This window comes from Borostomias antarcticus, assembly GCF_949987555.1.
Source record: "Borostomias antarcticus genome assembly, chromosome: 2".
NCBI classification, from domain to species: Eukaryota; Metazoa; Chordata; class Actinopteri; order Stomiiformes; family Stomiidae; genus Borostomias; species Borostomias antarcticus.
This window is the reverse complement of record NC_140235.1, coordinates 35,785,350-35,806,370: the sequence shown is the minus strand read 5'-3', so window position 1 is coordinate 35,806,370 and position 21,021 is coordinate 35,785,350. Positions and strand designations below refer to the sequence as shown.

Below are 21,021 nucleotides of genomic sequence, written 5' to 3'. Positions count from 1 at the left end.
GCATGGAGATTGCCCGGTCCGTAGTAGTACTAGCAGTAGCTGTTACATACAGCTGTAGCAGCTAGCCCACCTCACATTTTCTCCAGGAAATGTACTTTCTAGTTATCATTAACATACACTTTATATAGGCTACATGTGACAATTCTATGGAAAATGTTCATTATGTTCAATATTCAAGGGCAGGGATCTGCCTACCTTGATTTTTAATTGCAGTGGCATTTGTTGTAGCCCGTTTGATAGACGATTCTCACATTTCCATCTAAGAAGAATTGAATTATTGAGGTAGCCTATTCGTGATAACTGCAGTAGGCTAGAATGAGCAGCCACAACTGTCAAGTCCACACAAGCGTCTGGTGCTGAAAGGACAGCGCCCTTTTTATTGTTGAGCGGGGCGTGACGTAGCGAAATCTTAAAAGTTGCCTTTTTTACTTCAACCCCTAGAATTCCTCCGAATTTCTTTGTTGAATATTATTCTTTCCATGAAAACATTAAGCCTAGATAATATTTTGCATGATGCAGCTCTTGCTTCATGAGACTGGAGGGCGCCCGGTGTGTGTGCCCCACACGTAGCCCAGGCTGATCGATTGGGCTAGAATTGCAATGAGCAAATCGTTCATGTTTGGCCCGACGACAACGCATCACTTCCGGATGAAGCTCTGATTGTCTCCACTCTCCATCTTAACCAGTCTCAAGTTAGTTTGTATGCTTTTTACTGTCTATGCAGTTCCTTCTGTAGGCTATTCTAGCCTACGTGTGGTGAGTTATTTATTTTTGTACTAGACTTGTAGGCTACTGAAACATGCACGGTATGTAGCTAGAATTGTATTGCATTTCTGTCTAGCAGAGTATCCGTGAGTAAGCAGTTGTAAGTGACAAGCGCAGATTTGATCATGTTCTTCACCAAATAGCCTGTGGAGATTATCCTTAACTGCAGGGTGTTCGTTTCAGAGTAGGCTATCTATACCCTATTAAAATAAACCGAAAAATAGACAGATTAAGGAAGTAGCCTAGGTAATGAAAACGTTTTGAATTCTTCTTCTTTTACAGTGTCTGTTTCGTTACCTTCATTGATTCGTGGCAGCTGTTTATTCTACGTTCAGCACTGAAGGCAGGGACAGAGATTTTCATGCAGCGCGAGCACTGTTGATAGTGCGACCACCTGCGCGTGAAACCGGCAAGGCGGCGGCTGTCCAAGCAAGCGCGCGGATCCCCAGTCACAAGCAGCACTTCAGAGGATCAGGCTACAACTCACTCAGCGACCCCTCTTTTTACTGGAATCATGTCGAACGCCGGGGAACTCCCAGACTTCTTCAAGAACATGGGCTCCGGCAGCCCTAAGCCACGGCAGAAATTCTGTGGCATGTTCTGTCCAGTTGAAGGCTCTGCAGATAACAAGACCTTGGATTTCGGGTCGGGAAAGAGGAAGAGCCATGTCATTGACAGGCAGACAGACATCTCTCAGCCAAGGATCGAGATACGGGAGAGTACAGGGAAAGAAGCCCTACAAAACCTAGACGACAAGGTAGGCTACATACGGTTTTATGCTTTGTCACTGTGAAACCATTCATCTCCCAGACCCCACCTCCTTCACATTGCATGAGTAGGCCGAAGCTCTGACAACAGTTCAGCTCAGACTGAATCTGCAGACTCCATATGGCTCTTGAGTTTTTGCTCAGCCATACTATCTTGTCACTGTCAGACATGCCATGTCTTTGTCACTGTCAGACATTTTGCCTACATATCCCATGAGACACTGCTGTAATGGTCCCGTGGTGGTGTGATGGACAGGTCAGGAACCCAGGTCATATTAATGCTGTGACACCATTCAGTGCGGTAGGCTTAATGTGTACAAGGCCCCTCCTCATTCTGGCCCGGTTGAGTGTGTGGAAAGGTAAGGCGGGGCGGGGAGGGGGGCACACACACACGCACACACACTCTTACACACACACACACACTGTGCCAGTAGGCTGTGTGCTGCACCAAGGCCCTGACCCCTCCCTGTGCATGGCTAATGACCGGCAGTGGGCGCGTGGCTGATCAATACAACACTGCTGCAGTGCAACTGACGTATGACCTGTCATAAACCTCACTCATGCCCGCCTGCGTTCAGCAGTCTTCATTCCTTGGTAGGTCTACAGTCTTGCTCTCCACTCTGGATAAGATGTAGGGCTGTACTTACTGAGATTGAGAGACTGAGACTGGTCCAATCACAGTGCTTACATCATCTCCCTGTTCCCTGCTAGTGACTGACTTCTTACTGCAACTGGGTTGGTCCATGTCTGTTGGTAGTGCTTTGTAGCCTACTCCTTATTATTATTATTATTATTATTGTTATTTAAATGCTCTGCTGCATCATCCTCTCCCAGATCTCGGATTCACCCTGCATGTACTGAACATCAGGCTGATCTAACACCCTTTGGGTGCTGACTGTTTATGAATGACTCTTAATGCTGTTTCATAGGATATCATTGCTACCACATTTAGTCTTAACATCTCACATTTAACATGATCCAGGATTTGATTAGCTTTCTATGGTCACGTGTAGGTTTTAGAATGAGAAGACCCATACGTTTACCATAGACAATAATGATGTCCCACTATGTACCTATTCAGGGAATAGTCAGATTTTGTACCTATACTGTAGGCCTACTTGCTATAGGCTACTCCCTATTCCAGGCTAAGCATGGATAGCACAGTGCATATTACTTCTCAATGGAGTAGGGCGGGGCTCTGCGCATGCACGTTAGGCCTCATGGAGAGTCCGTCCCTCCCTCTCCTCTTGTCTGAGTCCGTCTGGCAAGGTTTGGTGCATCGGTGGAGAACGGGAGGAGAAGACGTGATTTGGAGTTGAGATTCTATTTTCCCCGGTTCTGCGAGCTGTGGCCTCCTCTTCCACAACGCACGGATACTATCGGAATTGCACCCCGTCTTTGCTGCTATTTCACGTTTAGCCCTTATTCCCCATCGGCCCTTAATCTCCCCGGCGTACCGCAATAGTGTGAACATCCCATTGCATTGATAGCGGCAGCGCAGCACAGCAAGACCCGAACAGTGAAGATGTCCGGCTACCAGGGCAAGAAGAACATCCCTCGCATTACAGTGAGTTAGGACAATGTTATTTAATTGAATACAGTTAACAGTCTACATTTTACTCACTAGCACCGGCGGGGGCCCGGACAAGGTTGGTCTTGGGACTTGAGGTCCAAATGAACGATTTACAGCGCAGAGGTGAACGACCTGTTTGCATCAGCTCTGTGCATGTGCATTCTGCACAGCACTTTGCGAATAACTCGGTAATAAGTCTATATTCAAGGGCATGTTCAATTCAAAACATAATCGGTGTAAAAAGGCACAGCTGTGCATTCATAATGCGGTACTGCGCTGTATAAGGCTGTAGCCTGCATGCAGGCTTTTCAGAGCAATTAATGGCAAGTGCCCGCTATTCGTCGAAAATGTAGCCCATGTAGGCTATTATAGCTGCAAGACATACAGTGACCTGTAACCATTAATCATTTTGACGCGTGAAAGTCATGGGCATGTCTGAGGTTTTGCGGTTTTCACGCCGACGTTCTTTGTTAGTCGATGTGTCTGGCCGGCATCACCGCTTGCCGACTGGTGGCGGAGTAGAGGTCTCAGTTGCATCCGCCCATCCGCTGTCACGTTAAGACGTTTTCTATAGCCTAATGCTCACTTACGAAAATTCCGTTTTATTTATGGGGCACAGAGAGGCATTTTGGTGATAGCGTGTCTCTTTGGGCAGTGGGCACCCCTGGGGATAGGCTAATCCAGAGAGTCGACAGAAATCACGGCGAAGTGGAGCAAAATAGCGGCATAGTGGAAAGAGGAGAACGGAGAGGGGAAGTGGCTGCTATTTCCTTCCTTCTCCGCCTAACGAAGGGAGCGCGGCAGAAACATCCCAGCTATCGTTCCATATTGTCTTTTTCTGAACTGAATCATATCTATGTTTCCCTTTGCATTTGGAGCATTCCACGAGCATATTTACTGGCTAGACGTCTGGAGAGTGTTCCTATTCGTCCTGTGTGTGCGCGTGTTCTTTTTGATGGACAAAAGGAAACACCCAGATTTTGCCCCTTGATTGGATAGGTTACTCCAACAGGCTGTTGGGCTTCATGCCACAGCTAGAGCAGGTTTGGCCTGAACTCCTGCAACATCCAACACTCCTTGGACATCGCAGCCATGTCTGTTGCTAAGCACTTATACATGGCAAACAAAGGTGGATAACATACAGATGGAGAAGGGGGTGACCTATTGACACACACTCACATACAGTGATGCTGTGGTGCACAACCCAGATAGCAAGCGGATCTGGGCCATATACAGGCCAGATCTGGCCCTTGTGGCTTAGTTCCGGCCCATATATGGCCCAGAATCATTACACATCCGCTTGCTATCTGGGAAGTCTGATCATGCACACATCTTCCTCTGAGTCGCTGTTCTACGCTCCTCCACTCCCCCAAACGGGGAGGATAGAAGATGGAGCAGGTGAGGAGATGTGGGATGCAGACAGTGGATGGATGAAGCAAAGGGATGGATAATAGTGGATTAGAGCTGAAGGGAACCGTGTGTGTGTGTGTGTGTTGTATGTGCCACACCCATGTGGCAGTGAGCATCGATCCGGGCTGTCTTGTCTGTCTCTCAGCTTTTGCAGAAGCAGACTCGCACACACAACGGAGTCATACAAAGCCCATATGCAATACAAAGTCATGCATACCGCATGTCTGATTATGCTTGTATATTTTCATTGGCTCGAAACACAGTATCACGGATGTGCCACGCTATGCATGTTCTGTATAATGTTCTGTATTATGTGTAATGTAGCCTACTTAAGTGGGTTCACACACATATGGAAACATTTGTCATCTAGTAATTTATTCCTATCCTCACCCTTGGCATGGCTCTGGACTCAGGCTCTAGAGTACAGTAGCTTCTGGAAGCAGTGCAGCCACACAGCAGAAGATCAAAGGATCAGCAGCGCTTGTCCAAACAGTGATTAAGCCAGGACTAAGAGGATGAAATGTACACTATTGACTTGCGAAAGGAAGACAAGGTGAAAGAAGGCCAAATAAACGAAGACAGAGAAAGATAGAGAATGAGGTATAGTAGTATAATAGGCATATACAGATAGAGAGTGAGGCATAATATCCAGATGGAGAATGAGGTATAATACAGATGCATCTCAGAAAATGTGAATATTGTGGAAAGTTCATTATTTTCGGTAATTTATTTTAAAAAGTGAAACTTTCATATATTATAGATTCATTACACATGAAGAGACATATTACAAGACTGATTGTCTCCATGCCACGCTCCACGTTGATGCAGTAGCCTAATTTGTGCAAAAGGAACCCCGACCAAGTATTGAGTGTATAAATGAACATACTGTACAATCATAAAGATGAAAACAAAAAAGGCTTGAAATATTTCACTTTGTGTAATGGATCTAGAATACATGAAAGTTTCACCTTTTGAATTAAACTACGGCAAATAATGAACTTTTTCACAATATTCTAATTTTTGGGGATGCACCTGTAGTATACAGATAGAGAATGAAGTAAAGGAGTGTAGATAGAAAATGAGGTATAGTAGTATACAGAGAGAGAATGAGGTATAGTATACAGATAGAGCATGGTGTGTAGTAGTATACAGTTGGAGAGTGAGGTATAGTAATAAGCGATAATGAGGTATAGCAGTATATAGATAGAAAATGAGGTATGGTATACAGATAGAGAATGAGGTGTAGTAGTAAACAGATAATGAGGTATAGTAGTGAACAGATAGAGAATGATCTATAGTAGTATACAAATATAAAATGAGGTATAGTAGTATACAGATAGAGAATGGGGTATAGTAATATACAGTACAGATAGAGAATGAGGAATTATAGTATACAGATGAAAAATTGGCATTATGACCAAGCACAAACAGATTACACAAGTACAGTAGATTGGCGCCTGATAGATACAGTATTCCAGTTGGTTAATTTCTATTCTCCAAGATATTCCAATTTTGTCATTATTCTTGGATTATGACATAATTCGATTTGAATGTCATATTTCCTATACATCACTCACCAACCCCCAATACACGCGTGCACGCACTCACACACACACACAGGCAAAGTTACAGTATGCTTTGGTGCACGAGTGTAATCTTGAACACACACAGTTGTGAATAATGGCAACAGTGTCCTGGCCAGCTGGAGGGGTCAGCTGCCTGCACAGACAGGCGAGGGAGCCGAGCTCTCCTCAAATACGAACGTCATCGCAAATTCACGCGGCGGGGGCTCTTATCAAAAGATGACTCATCCAGATATGGTTCAAAGTCAGACAAACACTTAGAAAGTTGAAAATGCGCTGTGGGAAATTGGAGGACTAAAATAGTTTTTTAAGTTGTTCCTCCTGGGAGCACTTTAATGCTCAGTGACATTTAATGAAGCCGTGCACCTTGAATATCAGTGTGGGAGGTCTGAGGTTGTCCTAGGCTCCTACAGTATGATGAGGAGCTGACCGCTCAGATTACTGTACCGGACACAGGCCTAGAGGACCCTGCATCCGCTTGGTACATCAGTCCAGTCTGCTGGACTGCTCCTCCTCTCTCCATATCCCTCCAGTATTCTATATTCAATATCCCTCCAGTATTCTATATTCCATATCCCTCCAGTATTCTATATTCCATATCCCTCCAGTATTCTATATTCCATATCCCACCAGTATTCTATATTCCATATCCCTCCAGTATTCTATATTCCATATCCCTCCAGTATTCTATATTCCATATCCCTCCAGTATTCTATATTCCATATCCCTCCAGTATTCTATATTCCATATCCCACCAGTATTCTATATTCCATATCCCTCCAGTATTCTATATTCCATATCCCTCCAGTATTCTATATTCCATATCCCTCCTGTATTCTATATTCCATATCCCTCCAATATTCTATATTCCATATCCCTCCAGTATTCTATATTCCATATCCCTCCAGTATTCTATATTCCATATCCCTCCAGTATTCTATATTGAATGAATAAAACTTTTATTTAAAGCAATACATCGCGATATTTGGACCTTTACAAACATGTCTGGTGCAAATTCTCCAATTAGATTTACTAAAAGTAAGCTGAATCGTCCAGTCTACTCAGGATAAGATAATACATTGACATTTATTACCTTTTAAAACTTGCGCCCCCGGGACGCAAGCATTCAGTAGAAGTGCGCATGCGCAACGTTGTGCTTAAACAACACAGTAGTAGCTAACTATTCCAGCATCTATGGATATCATGCATGGATGTATTAATAGAACATGCAATGATATCATGGCGGAGGTGAGAAAACCGAAGTGAAACATCACGGAGGAAGCCAGAAAAAGACAATCTGATAACTTTACGACAGTACGACAGTGCACTTACTCGCAGAGCCTGTGGGGGCGCAGTTCCGAGAAAACCGGAGAAAATGCTATGTATTGCTTTAATATGGACATCACAATTCCATTGGAACAGTCACAGTGGACAGACCAGATGCATTGCTTAAGTGTTTGAAGCACAAGTGCTAATTTTCAACACCAGTCCATAGGAGGCTTTTCTAAAAGATAATAAATAGAATTAAATATGCAGTATGAAACCAAACGGTATGCATACATTCACACATTACACAAGGGACGCTCTCAGTTCGTACTTGGCTCACAGTCCAGCCCGCCAAGAATGTTATTAGTTGTTTTTTTTACCTTCCAGATATAATCTAGGATTTTCCCCATCGATAAAGCCTGCACTGTGAACAAGTATGCACACTTCAGCACTTGGCCACAGGAAGATACAAGAGTAAGAATGCACAGCAGATTCTCTGAACTGGGAGTCTTTGCCAACTAGCAGCGTTTTCATCTCTAAGAGGATTAGGCGGCGTCTGCGTTTTAGGCGGCTCAACAGAAGCCGTGGATCTGCAGGGTTGCCCAGTCAGATTAAAGCTAGACCAATACATTGATTCTGAAAAAGGCCAACAGGCCGAAAGGTCATCAATAAAAGAATTGCATGTGGAGCGGTGTGTGATACTTTTTTTTTAATGATCAGTTTTTCCAGTGATCAGCACCTCACAACAGTACCTTGGTGTGCGATATCTTTTCGTTATGGGCTAATAAAGTACGTCTTCAACCCTGCAGATCCTTGATTCCTATTGGCTGACCAAGTCATTCCAGAAGACTGAGATCATGGGGACAGAAAGGGCATTTTAACCGCCCCTCTACTCTGAGTCTACTGGGACTACTACATAGTCCGGGGTCGGTGGCTGGTATTTGGGAGAGTGGTTCCCCACCTGATCTTATGTTCCCTGTGAGTTTCCCCCACGCGTTTCCTCCCTGGCGGCCTCATCGGATAGCGTTAGCCTTTGAGCAGGGAGGGCGGGGCCATGTCCCGCCCAGTGAACCCAATGTACTCGTTGGCATGCATTTTTGGCTCTGCGATATTCCCTGTCATCATCCGTTGCTCTTTACTCATTGCTAATGGTTTCGATTTCCTTCTGAGACCGCAGCTTTAATGGAACTTCACTGGTCTTTAATCTAAGCCTGGTGTCACATGATACTCTGGATTGATCTGTAATGCCATTTGGAGAGAGAGCGAGTTAGAGGATCAATGCCTAGCTCACGCCCTCACTACATTGTCATTCAGTCTCTCACTCATTACTCCTCAGCCATCAGTCTTTGAGAATGTATTTGATAGGTTACTTGGGAATGTATTTGATATCTCAACTCAACTCAAACTTTATTTATAAAGCACATTTAAAACGATTAAAATCGACCAAAGTGCTGTACAGATGAGTGAAAAATAAATTACAACAAAGACAACCATACATGCAAACACAACAATACCCACAAATACAATAGATATGTTACCTGTACAAATACACAGTACATTTAATGGTATCTTATGCTCAAACGGGTGTCAAATTGAAAAGCGACAAGAATCACAGGTCTTAACGTGGGACTGCTGACACCGGAGAGTGTGTTGAGCCCAGTGCACATCCTGTTTGTGTGTGGCAGTCAATGGCTCCATGCAGGGAAGGTCACTGTCCTGTCCGGCTCGGATCCAGTGCAGTGTGAAGGATACTCCCACAGCAGTAGGACTATTGGCCCACAGCACAGGTCTGGCACAATCCTATTGGCCCACAGCACAGGTCTGGCACAATCCTATTGGCCCACAGTGCAGGTCTGGCTAGTCAAGAGAGACCAATGGCATACATCTTACTGCAAATCCAATTGTACAGGATGTCTGGAATGAGATGTTCATAGACAGAAATATTGTTTCATACTGTCAGGTAGAAAGGACATGACAGTGATTTCATCCAATATGAGTCATTTGGAGTATTTTTCTTTTTGCACATCTGGATGGCAAAACCTGTAATGAGAGCGACTGTCCAGCACATCGCGATTTCATGGAGTTTATCTAAGCAGACGTGTGCATGGTTGGGCTGGAGCCAGGGCCCTTGAGCCAGGCAGCGTGCCCCACATACTGTAGATGTGAGGTTACGGTGCGCTCTGTCTAGTGCCATCATCGCCGCTGTGAAAACACACTCCAACAGGAGTACTGTTCATATGCATGTTCCATGTTCTCTCCTGAGATGTACTCATCACTAACAAATCAAATCAAATCAAACTTTATTTGTAAAGCGCATTCCACACACAGAGGCAACACAATGTGCTTTACAGAGAGAAAAGGGAGGGTGGGCATAGGTCCCACCCCAACATATTCCAGAGGGAAGCAAAAAAACAGTTTCACCCGGGGGCCAGATAAGTGAGCTGTAAAAAAACAAACAAGGATGAGTATGCCAGGGTGTGTTTGTGTGTGGGGGTGTGTCGGTGTGTATACCATGTGAATGGTGAGAAGGGTGTAGGGAAGCGATAACAAATCCGATTTTAGGCATCAAATGTACTGGTATGTGCCTATCAAATGATGACATTTCCATAGACGAGACATGTTTTTATTTGTATTCCTAGGGCCCCTAGTCCATGTTGAGAGGTGCGTTGGGAGCCTTCATGGGAAGCCAGCTCTGCATGGGACCCGGGTTGCTCACTGGCTGGGAAGCGCGTTGCAGACAGAGGCCCTAACAGAGCACTCTTTGTTTGTGGAGGATGCTTAAAAGGCCCCGTGACCAGAATGGTGCCGCTCCCCTTTTCGGAGAGGAGGACAGCGCCGCCGGGCCCCCCGCCCCCCCCCCCCCCCCCCCACCCAGCCGTGCACAAAGCCAGCGGGCCGCAGAAGCATGGATAATTGATGACATGGTCTGCATGCTGATTACGCCTTTATTATGACCATTATTCCGTCAGCCAGTCAGGATGGCGATGCCAGAGGGGGGCGTGTCCGGAGGCGGGCTCTCCTGCCTGTCATTGTTTCAGTTTTCTTCCCCCTAATTTTGTGCGAGGTTAGAATTAGCCTAGCGCGCCGATTAGCCGTTTGCAGATGCCTTGTGTGTTGTAACAATCCTGTTACAATCACCTCTTGTGAAATGTGCACAGTGTAGTGTAGTTGTAGTCTCGTGGTCCACAGCTGTAGATGATCACAGCAGTGGTCATACATTCTCTCGTTGGTTCCCTCACATATTATTCCTGTTTAATTCTGTTTGCACTCCTCGCTTTAGCTGAAATCCACCTCCATTTCTCCCTCCCTCCTTTTCTTCCTCTAGCTCCCTCTCTCCAATCTCTCCACTTCTCTCCCTGTTCAACCCTCCTCTTTCTCTCACACATGATGCGTACCCTAATCGTTGATCGAGCCTCACAGAAACCACGGGCCGATCCAACAGCTCTGCTCTGCGTCCTTTGTCTCGTCTGTGTGTGTTTGTGTTTGCGAGAGAGAGAGAGAAAGAGAGAGAGACAAAGGAGGAGAGAGTAGTGTAAAAAAAAAAAAAAAAAAAAAAGCGCATACAAATCATGCCCTTTTAAGCGCCACCAACCCAGAGAGCACAGTTTGGTGCAACTGTAAAACATGGAGGGAGGACACGCTGTTCCCTACCGGAGAGCGGGTCACTACAGGAGCTCTGCATGGCACAGCACGGCACCAGGCTGTGTCATCTTGTCACTTCATAACGGATCAAAGCGCGAGTCCGGGGCGTCCTCTGGCCATGGAGGGGTTTGAAGGAGATGTGCAGGTGGGGGGTGGGGGTGGGGTGGGGGGTCTGGAGAGGAGTCTTACCGTCTGCCTGTTCAAATGTCAAGGGCCTGTGGACATGTATGTTTTGCAAAAAGAGGTCTGCCCTGCAATGTTCACCGAATACACCACTCACCCTCATAAGTTAATTTTAACAAGGCGTCGTTAAAGAAGCCAGGCCATTATGTTTCTGTGTTACATTTCCGTGTCTGGTTCTCATACTGGCGTTAATCAAAACGTTCCAGAAGGAACTCCTCAGTGTGCTCAGCTGTGTAACTGTAACCGATCCTTGATTTTATCGTTTTGCCGCGGTCCCACAGAGCGACCGTCTCCTGATCAAAGGGGCCAAGATCGTGAACGATGACCAGTCCTTCTGCGCTGACATCTACATGGAGGACGGCCTCATCAAGTGAGTTTACTGGACTCTTGGTCTGAGACACCACACTTAAGATGGGTACTTCAATTTAAAATGTCTTAAGTGTGGCCCTCATTCTAGCACACAGATCTTTCTTTCTCTCATTCTGCTGCCCCCCCCCCCTCCCTCTCTCTCTCCATCCATCCATCCTAGACAAATCGGTGAGAACCTGATAGTGCCCGGGGGGGTCAAGACCATCGATGCCTACGGGCGCATGTTGCTGCCAGGGGGCATCGATGTGCACACGCGCTTCCAGATGCCCGACCGGGGCATGACCTCGGCCGACGACTTCTACCAGGGCACCCGTGCCGCCCTGGCAGGGGGCACCACCATGATCAGTAAGTATCAATCAACCAATCAATCAATCAAAGCTTTATTTGTATATCCTGTAGCAAGGTCTCATCCACTGCTGTGGACAGAATCTCTACAGCATCACATTAGTATTATTCACTATATACAGTATGTAGTCAGCTAGTTAACCAATTGTTTTTAACCGTATACAATTAATTTGATTGGCCACATCGATGTAAGTCATCAAAGTAAATTCTATTGATGCAGGTTGCAGTTCCAGGTCCTGAGCCCTTAAAGATCAACCTGCGACAGACAGACAGACAGACAGACAGACAGACAGACAGACAGACAGACAGACAGACAGACAGACAGACAGACAGACAGACAGACAGACAGACAGCGCGCCACAAGCTGCTGACTATGTAGAACAGAGGTGGTCTTGGGAGGTGGAAATTCTAGAATCTACTCCCTCTCCCTTCCAAGCAATAACCGTCCAGTGATGACTCAGCAGCGTGTGTGCGTGTGTGTGTGTGTGTGTTAGTGGAGGTACCAGCCCCCCTACTCCCAGCCAGTCAGGGAGTATTGTCTTATCAGGCAGACGGCTGACAGTTCTGCAGGGCTGGAACTGGGTCACTGGCATGTTGGTTAACGCAGCCCTGCAGTTGAGTTGGGTCACAGGATTCACTTTGACTCAGCTACATAACTACTGAGCATCAAAATCAATGATTATTGATGTCTTGCTAAACCACTCTATTTGTGTATGTGTGTGTGTGTGTGTGTGCCTCTGTGTGTGTGTGCCTCTGTGTGTCTGTCTGTGTCTTTGAATGTGTGTGTGTGTGTCTGTCTGTGTGTCTGTGTCTGTGTTTGCGTCTAGTTGACCACGTGATGCCCGAGCCCGGTACCAGTCTGTTGTCTGCCTTCGAGCAGTGGCATGGGTGGGCCGACAGCAAGTCCTGCTGCGACTACTCCCTGCACGTGGACATCACCGACTGGCACAAAGGGGTCCAGGAAGAGATGGAGACGCTCGTCAAGGACCACGGTACCGCCACGCCCACACCGGACTCTCATAGCATGTTAGACCTAGACATGCTGAATTCTGCTTCATTTGGATCTATTCTGGTTTATTGTATTCTCTCCTGATTGGTAGCTATGTTGAGATTTAGGTAGTCAGGTATCTGTTTTCTCTCTATCTCTCTCTCTCTCTCTCTCTCTCTTTCTCTCTCTCTCTCTTTCTCTCTCTCTCACCTGTCTTTAACACATGCGTTCTTTCCTCAGGTGTAAACTCTTTCCTTGTCTATCTGGCTTATAAGGATGTTTTCCAGCTTACTGACTCTCAGGTAGGACTTCCTGTGTTGTACACTAGCCGTGTCGTAGAACCCCGTGTTTGTCTGACCACCTAGTGGCAGCACTGCAGCGATGTCGCCCGGTAGAACCGCGTAGAGTCGACCGTGACTCCTCCTCCTCCTCCTCCCCAGCGTAGTAGACCGTCTGATTGTGATCTCTGCGCTGGGCGTGGGGGGGGGGCAGCAGGAGTAATTATCTGTGCGTTTCTCTCGCGGAGGAGTGCAGGATAATGAAAGTGTGCCTGGGTCTGTGTGTGTGTGTGTGTGTGTGTGTGTGTGTGTGTGTGTGTGTGTGTGTGTGTGTCTGACTCAACGAAACGATTGATGAATCTTGGCAAGGGAAGTCCGGCTTTGAAAAGGCCCCAGCACCTGTTCGAGGAACGCACGGAGGCCGCCCGCTCGGCCGGAGCGTCGTAACGGGATCAAGGCGAACCGCGACGTCGGAGAGTAGAGCGCGGAAAATCTACCCGCGCGCGCGGTCCGTAGCCAATACAGCGTAGCTCGCGTGACAACTCTAATAGAATTTATAATTACAATATACTCAGTAAATGCATGTATGTATTGTTACTTCAGGCCTGTAATCCCTTCTTTGGTAGAGTGTGAGAAAGGAATTCTGGTGATCGGGAGGCGGCTTGAGGCCCCTAGAAGGATGAGGTGCCTAAAAGTTTACATTGTCTCAACGAACTGACACAAACATCGTAAATTCATCAGTTCTTTTGCGTCAGAGAACAGACCTGTACTTGAGAAGTACGAGCGTGAGAAGCGAATCCGTGTGCGTTCTCTACTGATTGACTTGCTGTGTCTTTCTGTATTTGAATCCACCATTGAACAAATTAAAACTTAACAAATCCTTCACTTCTGAGGGACGGTGTGGTGATTTCAAGGGTCCTACGTTGCGTAATTCTTACACACAGCACGCTCAATCAGGACAGCCGAGTGTTATTAACACTGAATTAACACTGAATGCCTGAGGCAGCCCAACGCACTGAGCCTACAGTATATAGCGGGTGCGTGCGGCGCTGATGTCACTTCCTGTGTCCCGCAGGTCTACGAGGTGTTCAGCGTGATCCGGGATCTGGGAGCCATCGCTCAGGTCCACGCCGAGAACGGGGACATCGTCGCAGAGGTGAGAACTCGGGTTCGGCACGACACTAGGAACCGCTCCGTTACGTTTGGCACCGTGCCAAATCTTCTCATCTTATGTGTGCATGTATAATCGTATATTTACAGTACGCTGAACAGATGCTGATGAATATCGGTCGTTCGGTTGTCGCCGAGGCCAGCTGCCAAGGACGTGGCGGTGTCTACTTTGCACATGACTCAGCACATTTCATCTCTAACTCCTCCCTCCTCTCTGTAGGAGCAGCGTCGTATTCTGGAGCAGGGGATCACCGGGCCCGAGGGACATGTCCTCAGCCGTCCCGAGGAGGTAAGACCAGAGACCGCACCCACGTCGTCTCAAACGCCTCACCCCTCCCCCGGCGACCTTCCCGGGGTCCGTCTCTCCCACCCGCTGCCGCGGCCGCCCTCTGACACACCCTCTCTCGCCAGGTGGAGGCGGAGGCTGTCAACCGCTCCGTGACCGTGGCCAATCAGACCAACTGCCCCCTCTACATCACAAAGGTGATGAGCAAGAGCGCCGCTGATGTCATCGCCCAGGCCAGGAAGAAGGGTGAGAGAGTGTTGTACCCGCTACCACCAAGCCGCATAGACCGATATGCATATTCATGACAGGCGTGTGTGTGTGTGTCACTGTTGTTTAAAACACGATTGGTCCCTGCAGGCACTGTGGTGTACGGGGAGCCAATCACTGCCAGCCTGGGTACGGATGGCTCACACTATTGGAGCAAGAACTGGGCCAAAGCCGCCGCCTACATCACGTCTCCGCCCCTAAGCCCTGACCCAACCACGCCCGACTATCTCAACTCCCTGCTCTCCTGGTAAGAACTCCGGCCTGTTGGGCCATATGGATGAATACAGCTCTACCATGATACAGTAGTTGAAATAGTGCCCATGTAAACAACGCCAGCCTCCATTCAACGTCTTGCCTAAAACCCGAACCCGTCGTTAATCTGACCCTAACCCAAAGCCCGTGGTCCTGTCTGTAGCGGTGACCTACAGGTGACTGGCAGTGCCCACTGCCCCTTCAACACTGCCCAGCGCGCCGTGGGCAAAGATGACTTCACCCTGATCCCCGAGGGGACCAATGGCACCGAGGAGAGGATGTCCCTCATCTGGGACAAGTGTGTGGTAGGACAGACTATATATATATATATATAATACTGTGTATAACATTCAGATATTTACAGTTGGTCTGTTCTGGTCTGGTCTGATCCACCCAGGTGACGGGTAAGATGGACGAGAACCAGTTTGTGGCGGTGACTAGCACCAACGCCGCCAAGATCTTCAACCTGTACCCCCGTAAGGGTCGCATCGCCGTGGGCTCGGACGCCGATCTGGTGCTGTGGGACCCCGATGTCACCAAGATCATCTCGGCCAAGAGCCACATCTCTGTAGGTTGACCGCTACGTACGCACTCACACTACTGTCGAACACAGCACAGCACACCCAACTACGTGACTGAGGGCCTCAAAACGGTCCAAATCCAAACTGTTCAACATGGGGCAGTTTAGTAAGAGGCATGACTCCCCATATTAGGCTTTTTATGGCTGTCTGGCCGTAGAGCTTGTCTGATTGGCTGAGAACGCCATCACCAGGGTGTGGCCTCACAGTGACTCAGGAGAGTGATGTCATCTGCAAATTCTGCCAGCGTACTGGAACATGTCGTTTCTGATTGTTAGCAGGCAAATCCCTGTGTGTGTGTGTGTGTGTGTGTGTGTGTGTGTGTGTGTGTGTGTGTGTGTGTGTGTGTGTGTGTGTGTGAGTGTGTGTGTGTGTGTGTGTGTGTGTGAGAGAGAGAGAAAGAGAGGCGGGGGAGAGAAAGGTAGACAGACAGATGTAGAGAGAGTGAGAGAGAGAATATGTAAATGCAGTGTGTGTGTGTGTGTGAGAGAGAGAGAGGGGAGATGGAGGGACAGACAGATGTAGAGAGAGTGAGAGAGAGAGTGAGTATGTAAATGTGGTGTGTGTGTGTGTGTGTGTTTGTGTGTGTGTGTGTGTGTGTGTGTGTGTGTGTGTGTGTGTGTGTGTGTGTGTGTGCATGAATGTGAGAGAGAGAGAGAGAGAGAGAGAGGGGAGATGGAGAGAGAAAGGTAGACAGACAGATGTAGAGAGAGTGAGAGAGAGAGGGAGAATGTAAATGCGGTGTGTGTGTGCGTGTTTGTGTGTGTGTGTGTGTGTGTGTGTGCGTGAATGTGGTGTGTGCTATTTGAATCTTAATTGCTTTCCACGTTCTGGTTTCTTTCTTTCCGCTTGGTCAGGAAATGGACTAATGTACACAGGGAAAATTGGTCATTCAGTATGTGTGATTGTGTGTGTCTGTGTGTGTGTGTGTGTGTGTGCTTGTGTTGGGTGGGAGGCCTCCAGGTGACCTCATGCTGTTTTTCCGGGCCCATGGCACCAGATTACCATGACCTCAACCTCAGTCAGTAGCTTTTAGGAGGGTGGTCACACACACACACACACACACACACATTAACTGCCAGCTCCCGCCTGCTACAGTTGGCTGAATCAGTGCCCTGTGGCCGGGAAACCCCAAATGCCTCACAACATCAACACGGCTCTCTCGCTGGCGGCCTTTCAGGCGGCCATTTTCATCATCACCAAAAGGCGACAGGGAGCTCTTAACTGAAACAGTCCACTAAGTATGTGTTTACAGTACCGGTTAAACAGCAGCTCCGGTGGCCCTTCAGGGAGGCGGTCCCCTAACAGGCCGAAATGAAGGCCTGTATTATATCAGAGACGTGTGGGTTATCTGACCCCTCTGACCTCTCTGACCCCTCTGACCCTCAGGCTGTGGAGTACAACATCTTCGAGGGCACGGAGGTGCGCGGCGGCCCCCTGGTGGTGATCAGCCAGGGCAAGATCGTGCTGGAGGAGGGGAACCTCCACACCACCGAGGGCTCGGGGCGCTACGTGGTCCGCAAGCCTTTCCCAGACTACGTCTACAAGAGGATAAAGGCCCGTAGCAGGGTAAGAGCTCGCCGGGCCGCGTCCGGCCTCTTTAGGTCATCGTGTTTACATCCTGGTCATCGTGTTTACATCCTGGCATGTTTTGGACGGCGAACGGGTCAGCGTTCGCTGTCTTCTTTCCGTACCAGCGAGCTGTCGGTTCGTGTTTGAAATCGCACGTTTGACACCCCCCCGCCTCTGTCCCCCGTCTCCCCCAGCTGGCCGAGTTGCGGGGGGTCCCCAGGGGGCTCTACGACGGGCCGGTCTGCGAGGTGTCGGTCACGCCCAAAACCATGACGCCCGCCTCCTCCGCCAAGACCTCGCCCGCCAAGCAGGCCGCCGCCGGAGCCACGCCAGTCCGCAACCTGCACCAGTCTGGCTTCAGCCTATCAGGTCAGTGACACCTCCCACCGACGCCGGGGGTCACGCGTTGACGTCAGCGCCTGTGAGTAACTGTGCCTGTTTCGGCGGGATTGTTGTGCTAACGTTGCTAGCTTGTAGCCAGGTTGTGAATTGACTAGTTAAGCCATACATCCCTGGTATGATTGTGTAGTTTTAAACGTTGCACTTTTATATTCAGTATTGTTTTTATGTATTGTCTGTTTTTATTTTATTTGTATATACTGTAAAGCACTTTGGTGCAACTTCGGTTAATTTTAAATGTGCTATATAAATAAAGTTGACCTTGACCTTGACTCTTCTGCCCCTCCAGGTGCCCAGGTTGACGACAACGTTCCTCGCCGGAACACCCAGCGCATCGTGGCGCCACCGGGGGGCAGGGCCAACATCACCAGCCTGGGTTAAAGCGCTCCCATTGGCCGAAGGGGGAAGGGGGGGGGGGTTGTTGAAGGGGAGGGTCCTCAGGAACTGGGGGGGGGGGCAAGAAACAACGCCTACATCGGGAGCCGAGCCCTCCGCAGCGCCTGACGAATTCCCCCCCCTCCACCTCCGCCCCCCTTCGCTCCCTCCATCTCTCCCCTCTCTCCACCCCACCCCCCCCAACACCCCATCCTAGAGGAGACACCTATAGAGAAGAGTTGCCTCGTATGAAGAAAAGGAATGAGAAAACAACACATCTTATTTGAGCACTTTTGACTGTATTATTTAGTGACTTTTACTGTACTTTCTACCTGCCATGCCTCTTTTTGTTGTTGGTTTTATTTTCGTGTCTTAATAGAGGGGTCAAGTGAGACTAGACCGAGCGGATTTAACACAGGGAAAATGGGACAGAACGCACCTGATTTGCATACAGGAAGTCTGTTTTGCCGTCAGAAATTTGGATACAAGGTAAATTGAGGGGGGAGGGGTGACATCCAATTTGGAGTTCACACCGTCAGTTGTGGATTTTCAACTATCTGTGTGTTAGTTCCACCCTGTGTCGTCCACACGACGGTCCTCTCTCTCTGTCACGCTGATATGATCAGCTCAACCCTGGTTGTAATCAACGGTATTTATCATATTTGTCGCCAGAGGTTTGAGGATCGTACAACAGGCCATTGTTATCCTCGCCATGTACGGCGCTCTAGACTGCTGCAGTGTTGGAAGAGGCAGAGCGACCGTCTTGTGATCGACGCCCCATTCATTCCACCGGTTCTGCTAAGGCCACCTAAAGTGAAAAGCCGTGGTCTATATTTGGGAAGCTGGAGTAGAGGGAAAATGTGCAGAGGGTGGAGTGTCCTTGGCCGGTGCTGAATAGAACTTGGTACTGCGTCTATCTCCGCTCCGCTGGGGCGTGGTCATCAGCGCTCCGGTGAGTAGAATGAGTAAACGAGAGGAGTAGATCTAGCTGCTGCTACTGACAACGGGAGTGGCTGTTAGTCAGAGCGCCACGACTATGGCCTTAAATCGCCCCGCATCCATGATTCCCCCGCACTCAGCTGAACTGGAGTGTGTAGGCCTACCCAGCATGCCTCGCTGCGGTCCGATAAGGTCACTTGACAGAGGAACGGTGGAGATCGATGCAGCATTTCACCGGGAAGCATCGCGTCATCTGGTGTCGCTATTTCTAGAATGTCACGACTCTCACCCGCGCATCAGAGGAATGTCTGGCGCCTCCTTTTTTACACGTCACATGCTCCTGTCTCTTTATGTGCCTCAACCCACAGAAGTTGTACTGATCATTTGATTCTTTTTAATTATTCTTATTGTCGTAAGAGAAGGATGTAAGATAAACATGTAAGATAGCCTCGTTTAACCGATATAAAGGTGCCAGTTTTTGCTTTATCGTATTCTGCTGTTAGTGCTCCTGTAAAGAAAACGCTTGATACCTTGAAATGTTTTTGAGTTGTTAACCGTTACGTTAGTGACATTACTGTAACTAGGCGCCCGAGGGCCGAACACTATTAATTCTTTCGTAGCCGTAGACAGGATATGGTGTAATAAGTGTGCGGTGTAAGTGTGCGAGGAGCCCCGCCCCACCCGCCTGTCCGTCTCAGTCACGGACGCACGCTCGCGCTCATATTTGCACGGCCTGGTTCTCGTTAAGCAAAGCGCTCCTCCAGCTGGCTTCTCTTCTTCTTCTTCTTCTTCTTCTTCTTCTTCTTCACTCGTAGGTCGGCGAGATCTTGGCCTAAGTCACCGCTTCGCCGCGCGCGCCTTTTCCTCTCCATGGCTTAACACACACACGCACACACACACAGAACAAGTCGTCTGTGTGCCCGTCCAGTGCTGTACTTGTGGTTTGGGACCTCAGGTTTTCCTGGCCCGGCCTCGTTCAGGTCTCGTAGGAAGCCCGTTGCGGACGGAGCGCCCTCTCTCCGAGGCAGAGCTTCTGTGTTTACACAACCCAGCACAGATAAAGGACGGCTGGACACCGCAGTGTGACCCTCTGCCTCCCAGGGCGAGGAGACGGGGCGGAGTTGAGAGGTAGGGAGCGATGGAGGTGTAAAGGTCCGTCACCCCGGTACCGCCCGGGAGCTCGCGTCGCTCTGGTCTTCCGACGGCCTCCTCACCTAGGGGTCCTTCTCACTGAGATGTTCAGACTCATTGCGATTTTGAATAGTTCTCTTGGTTATTCATTACTTTGATCACTAATTATGTCCAGTTGTTTTGGCTCTCCAGTTGTTGTTCTCCGTTCGATGGAAAACCCAGGCCCGTGGATCGGCATCTCTTCAGCATGAGTCTCCCTTTTGCTTGCTTGCAATGCATATCTCTCAAAAGGAGGGGGGTGGGGGGTGCAGGGTCAGAATGATTCATCGCTCTATTCACTCTGATTTCTAATGGGGGGGGGGGGGCTGCTTAAGCACAAATATGATTTGGCTGCAAGGAGAGCATGAGTTCCCCCGAGACTAAAAGTATGTCTTTGCTAGTTTCCACCCCACTCCTCACTTTTTTCTCTCTCTATCCCCCACTCTCTTTCTCTGGCTCTTCCATTGTTGCTGTCTGTTGTCGTGACTACAGGGCCCTTGAGTCACCCCCGGCTGGTTTTTTGTTTGTCATGGCAACCCCTGTCACATCGGAAGTTGCCTGTGGCAACCCATCCGGCCCCTGGTGCTATTAGAATAACAGTGTGTCCATGGTGGATTGGCTGCATTTGAGCAATCCACACTATCGGACCCCCACACGCTTACTTCTATAGAACCTACACACACATCCTTCTATAGAACCCACACACTTCCTTATACAGAACCTACACACACTTCCTTCTGTAGAACCCAAACATAATTCCTTATATAGAACCCACACACTTCCTTATACAGAACCTACACACACTTCCTTCTATAGAACCCACACACACTTTTATAGAACCCAC

General features: G+C 48.5%; 1 protein-coding gene across 1 annotated transcript; it reads left to right on the top strand.

Moving 5' to 3' along the window:
* Window positions 1-11,524: 11,524 nt before the first annotated feature.
* Window positions 11,525-18,074, top strand: dpysl2b (dihydropyrimidinase like 2b; the record flags this gene model as incomplete). The annotated part of the gene is made up of 13 exons (XM_084461509.1): window positions 11,525-11,559; window positions 11,719-11,903; window positions 12,731-12,895; window positions 13,132-13,193; window positions 14,245-14,325; window positions 14,560-14,628; window positions 14,751-14,871; window positions 14,983-15,139; window positions 15,308-15,449; window positions 15,542-15,712; window positions 17,112-17,291; window positions 17,489-17,663; window positions 17,983-18,074. Exons 1-13 carry the CDS (start codon window positions 11,540-11,542, stop codon window positions 18,072-18,074), a joined length of 1,620 nt encoding a protein of 539 aa, XP_084317635.1. The 5' UTR covers window positions 11,525-11,539.
* Window positions 18,075-21,021: the final 2,947 nt, after the last annotated feature.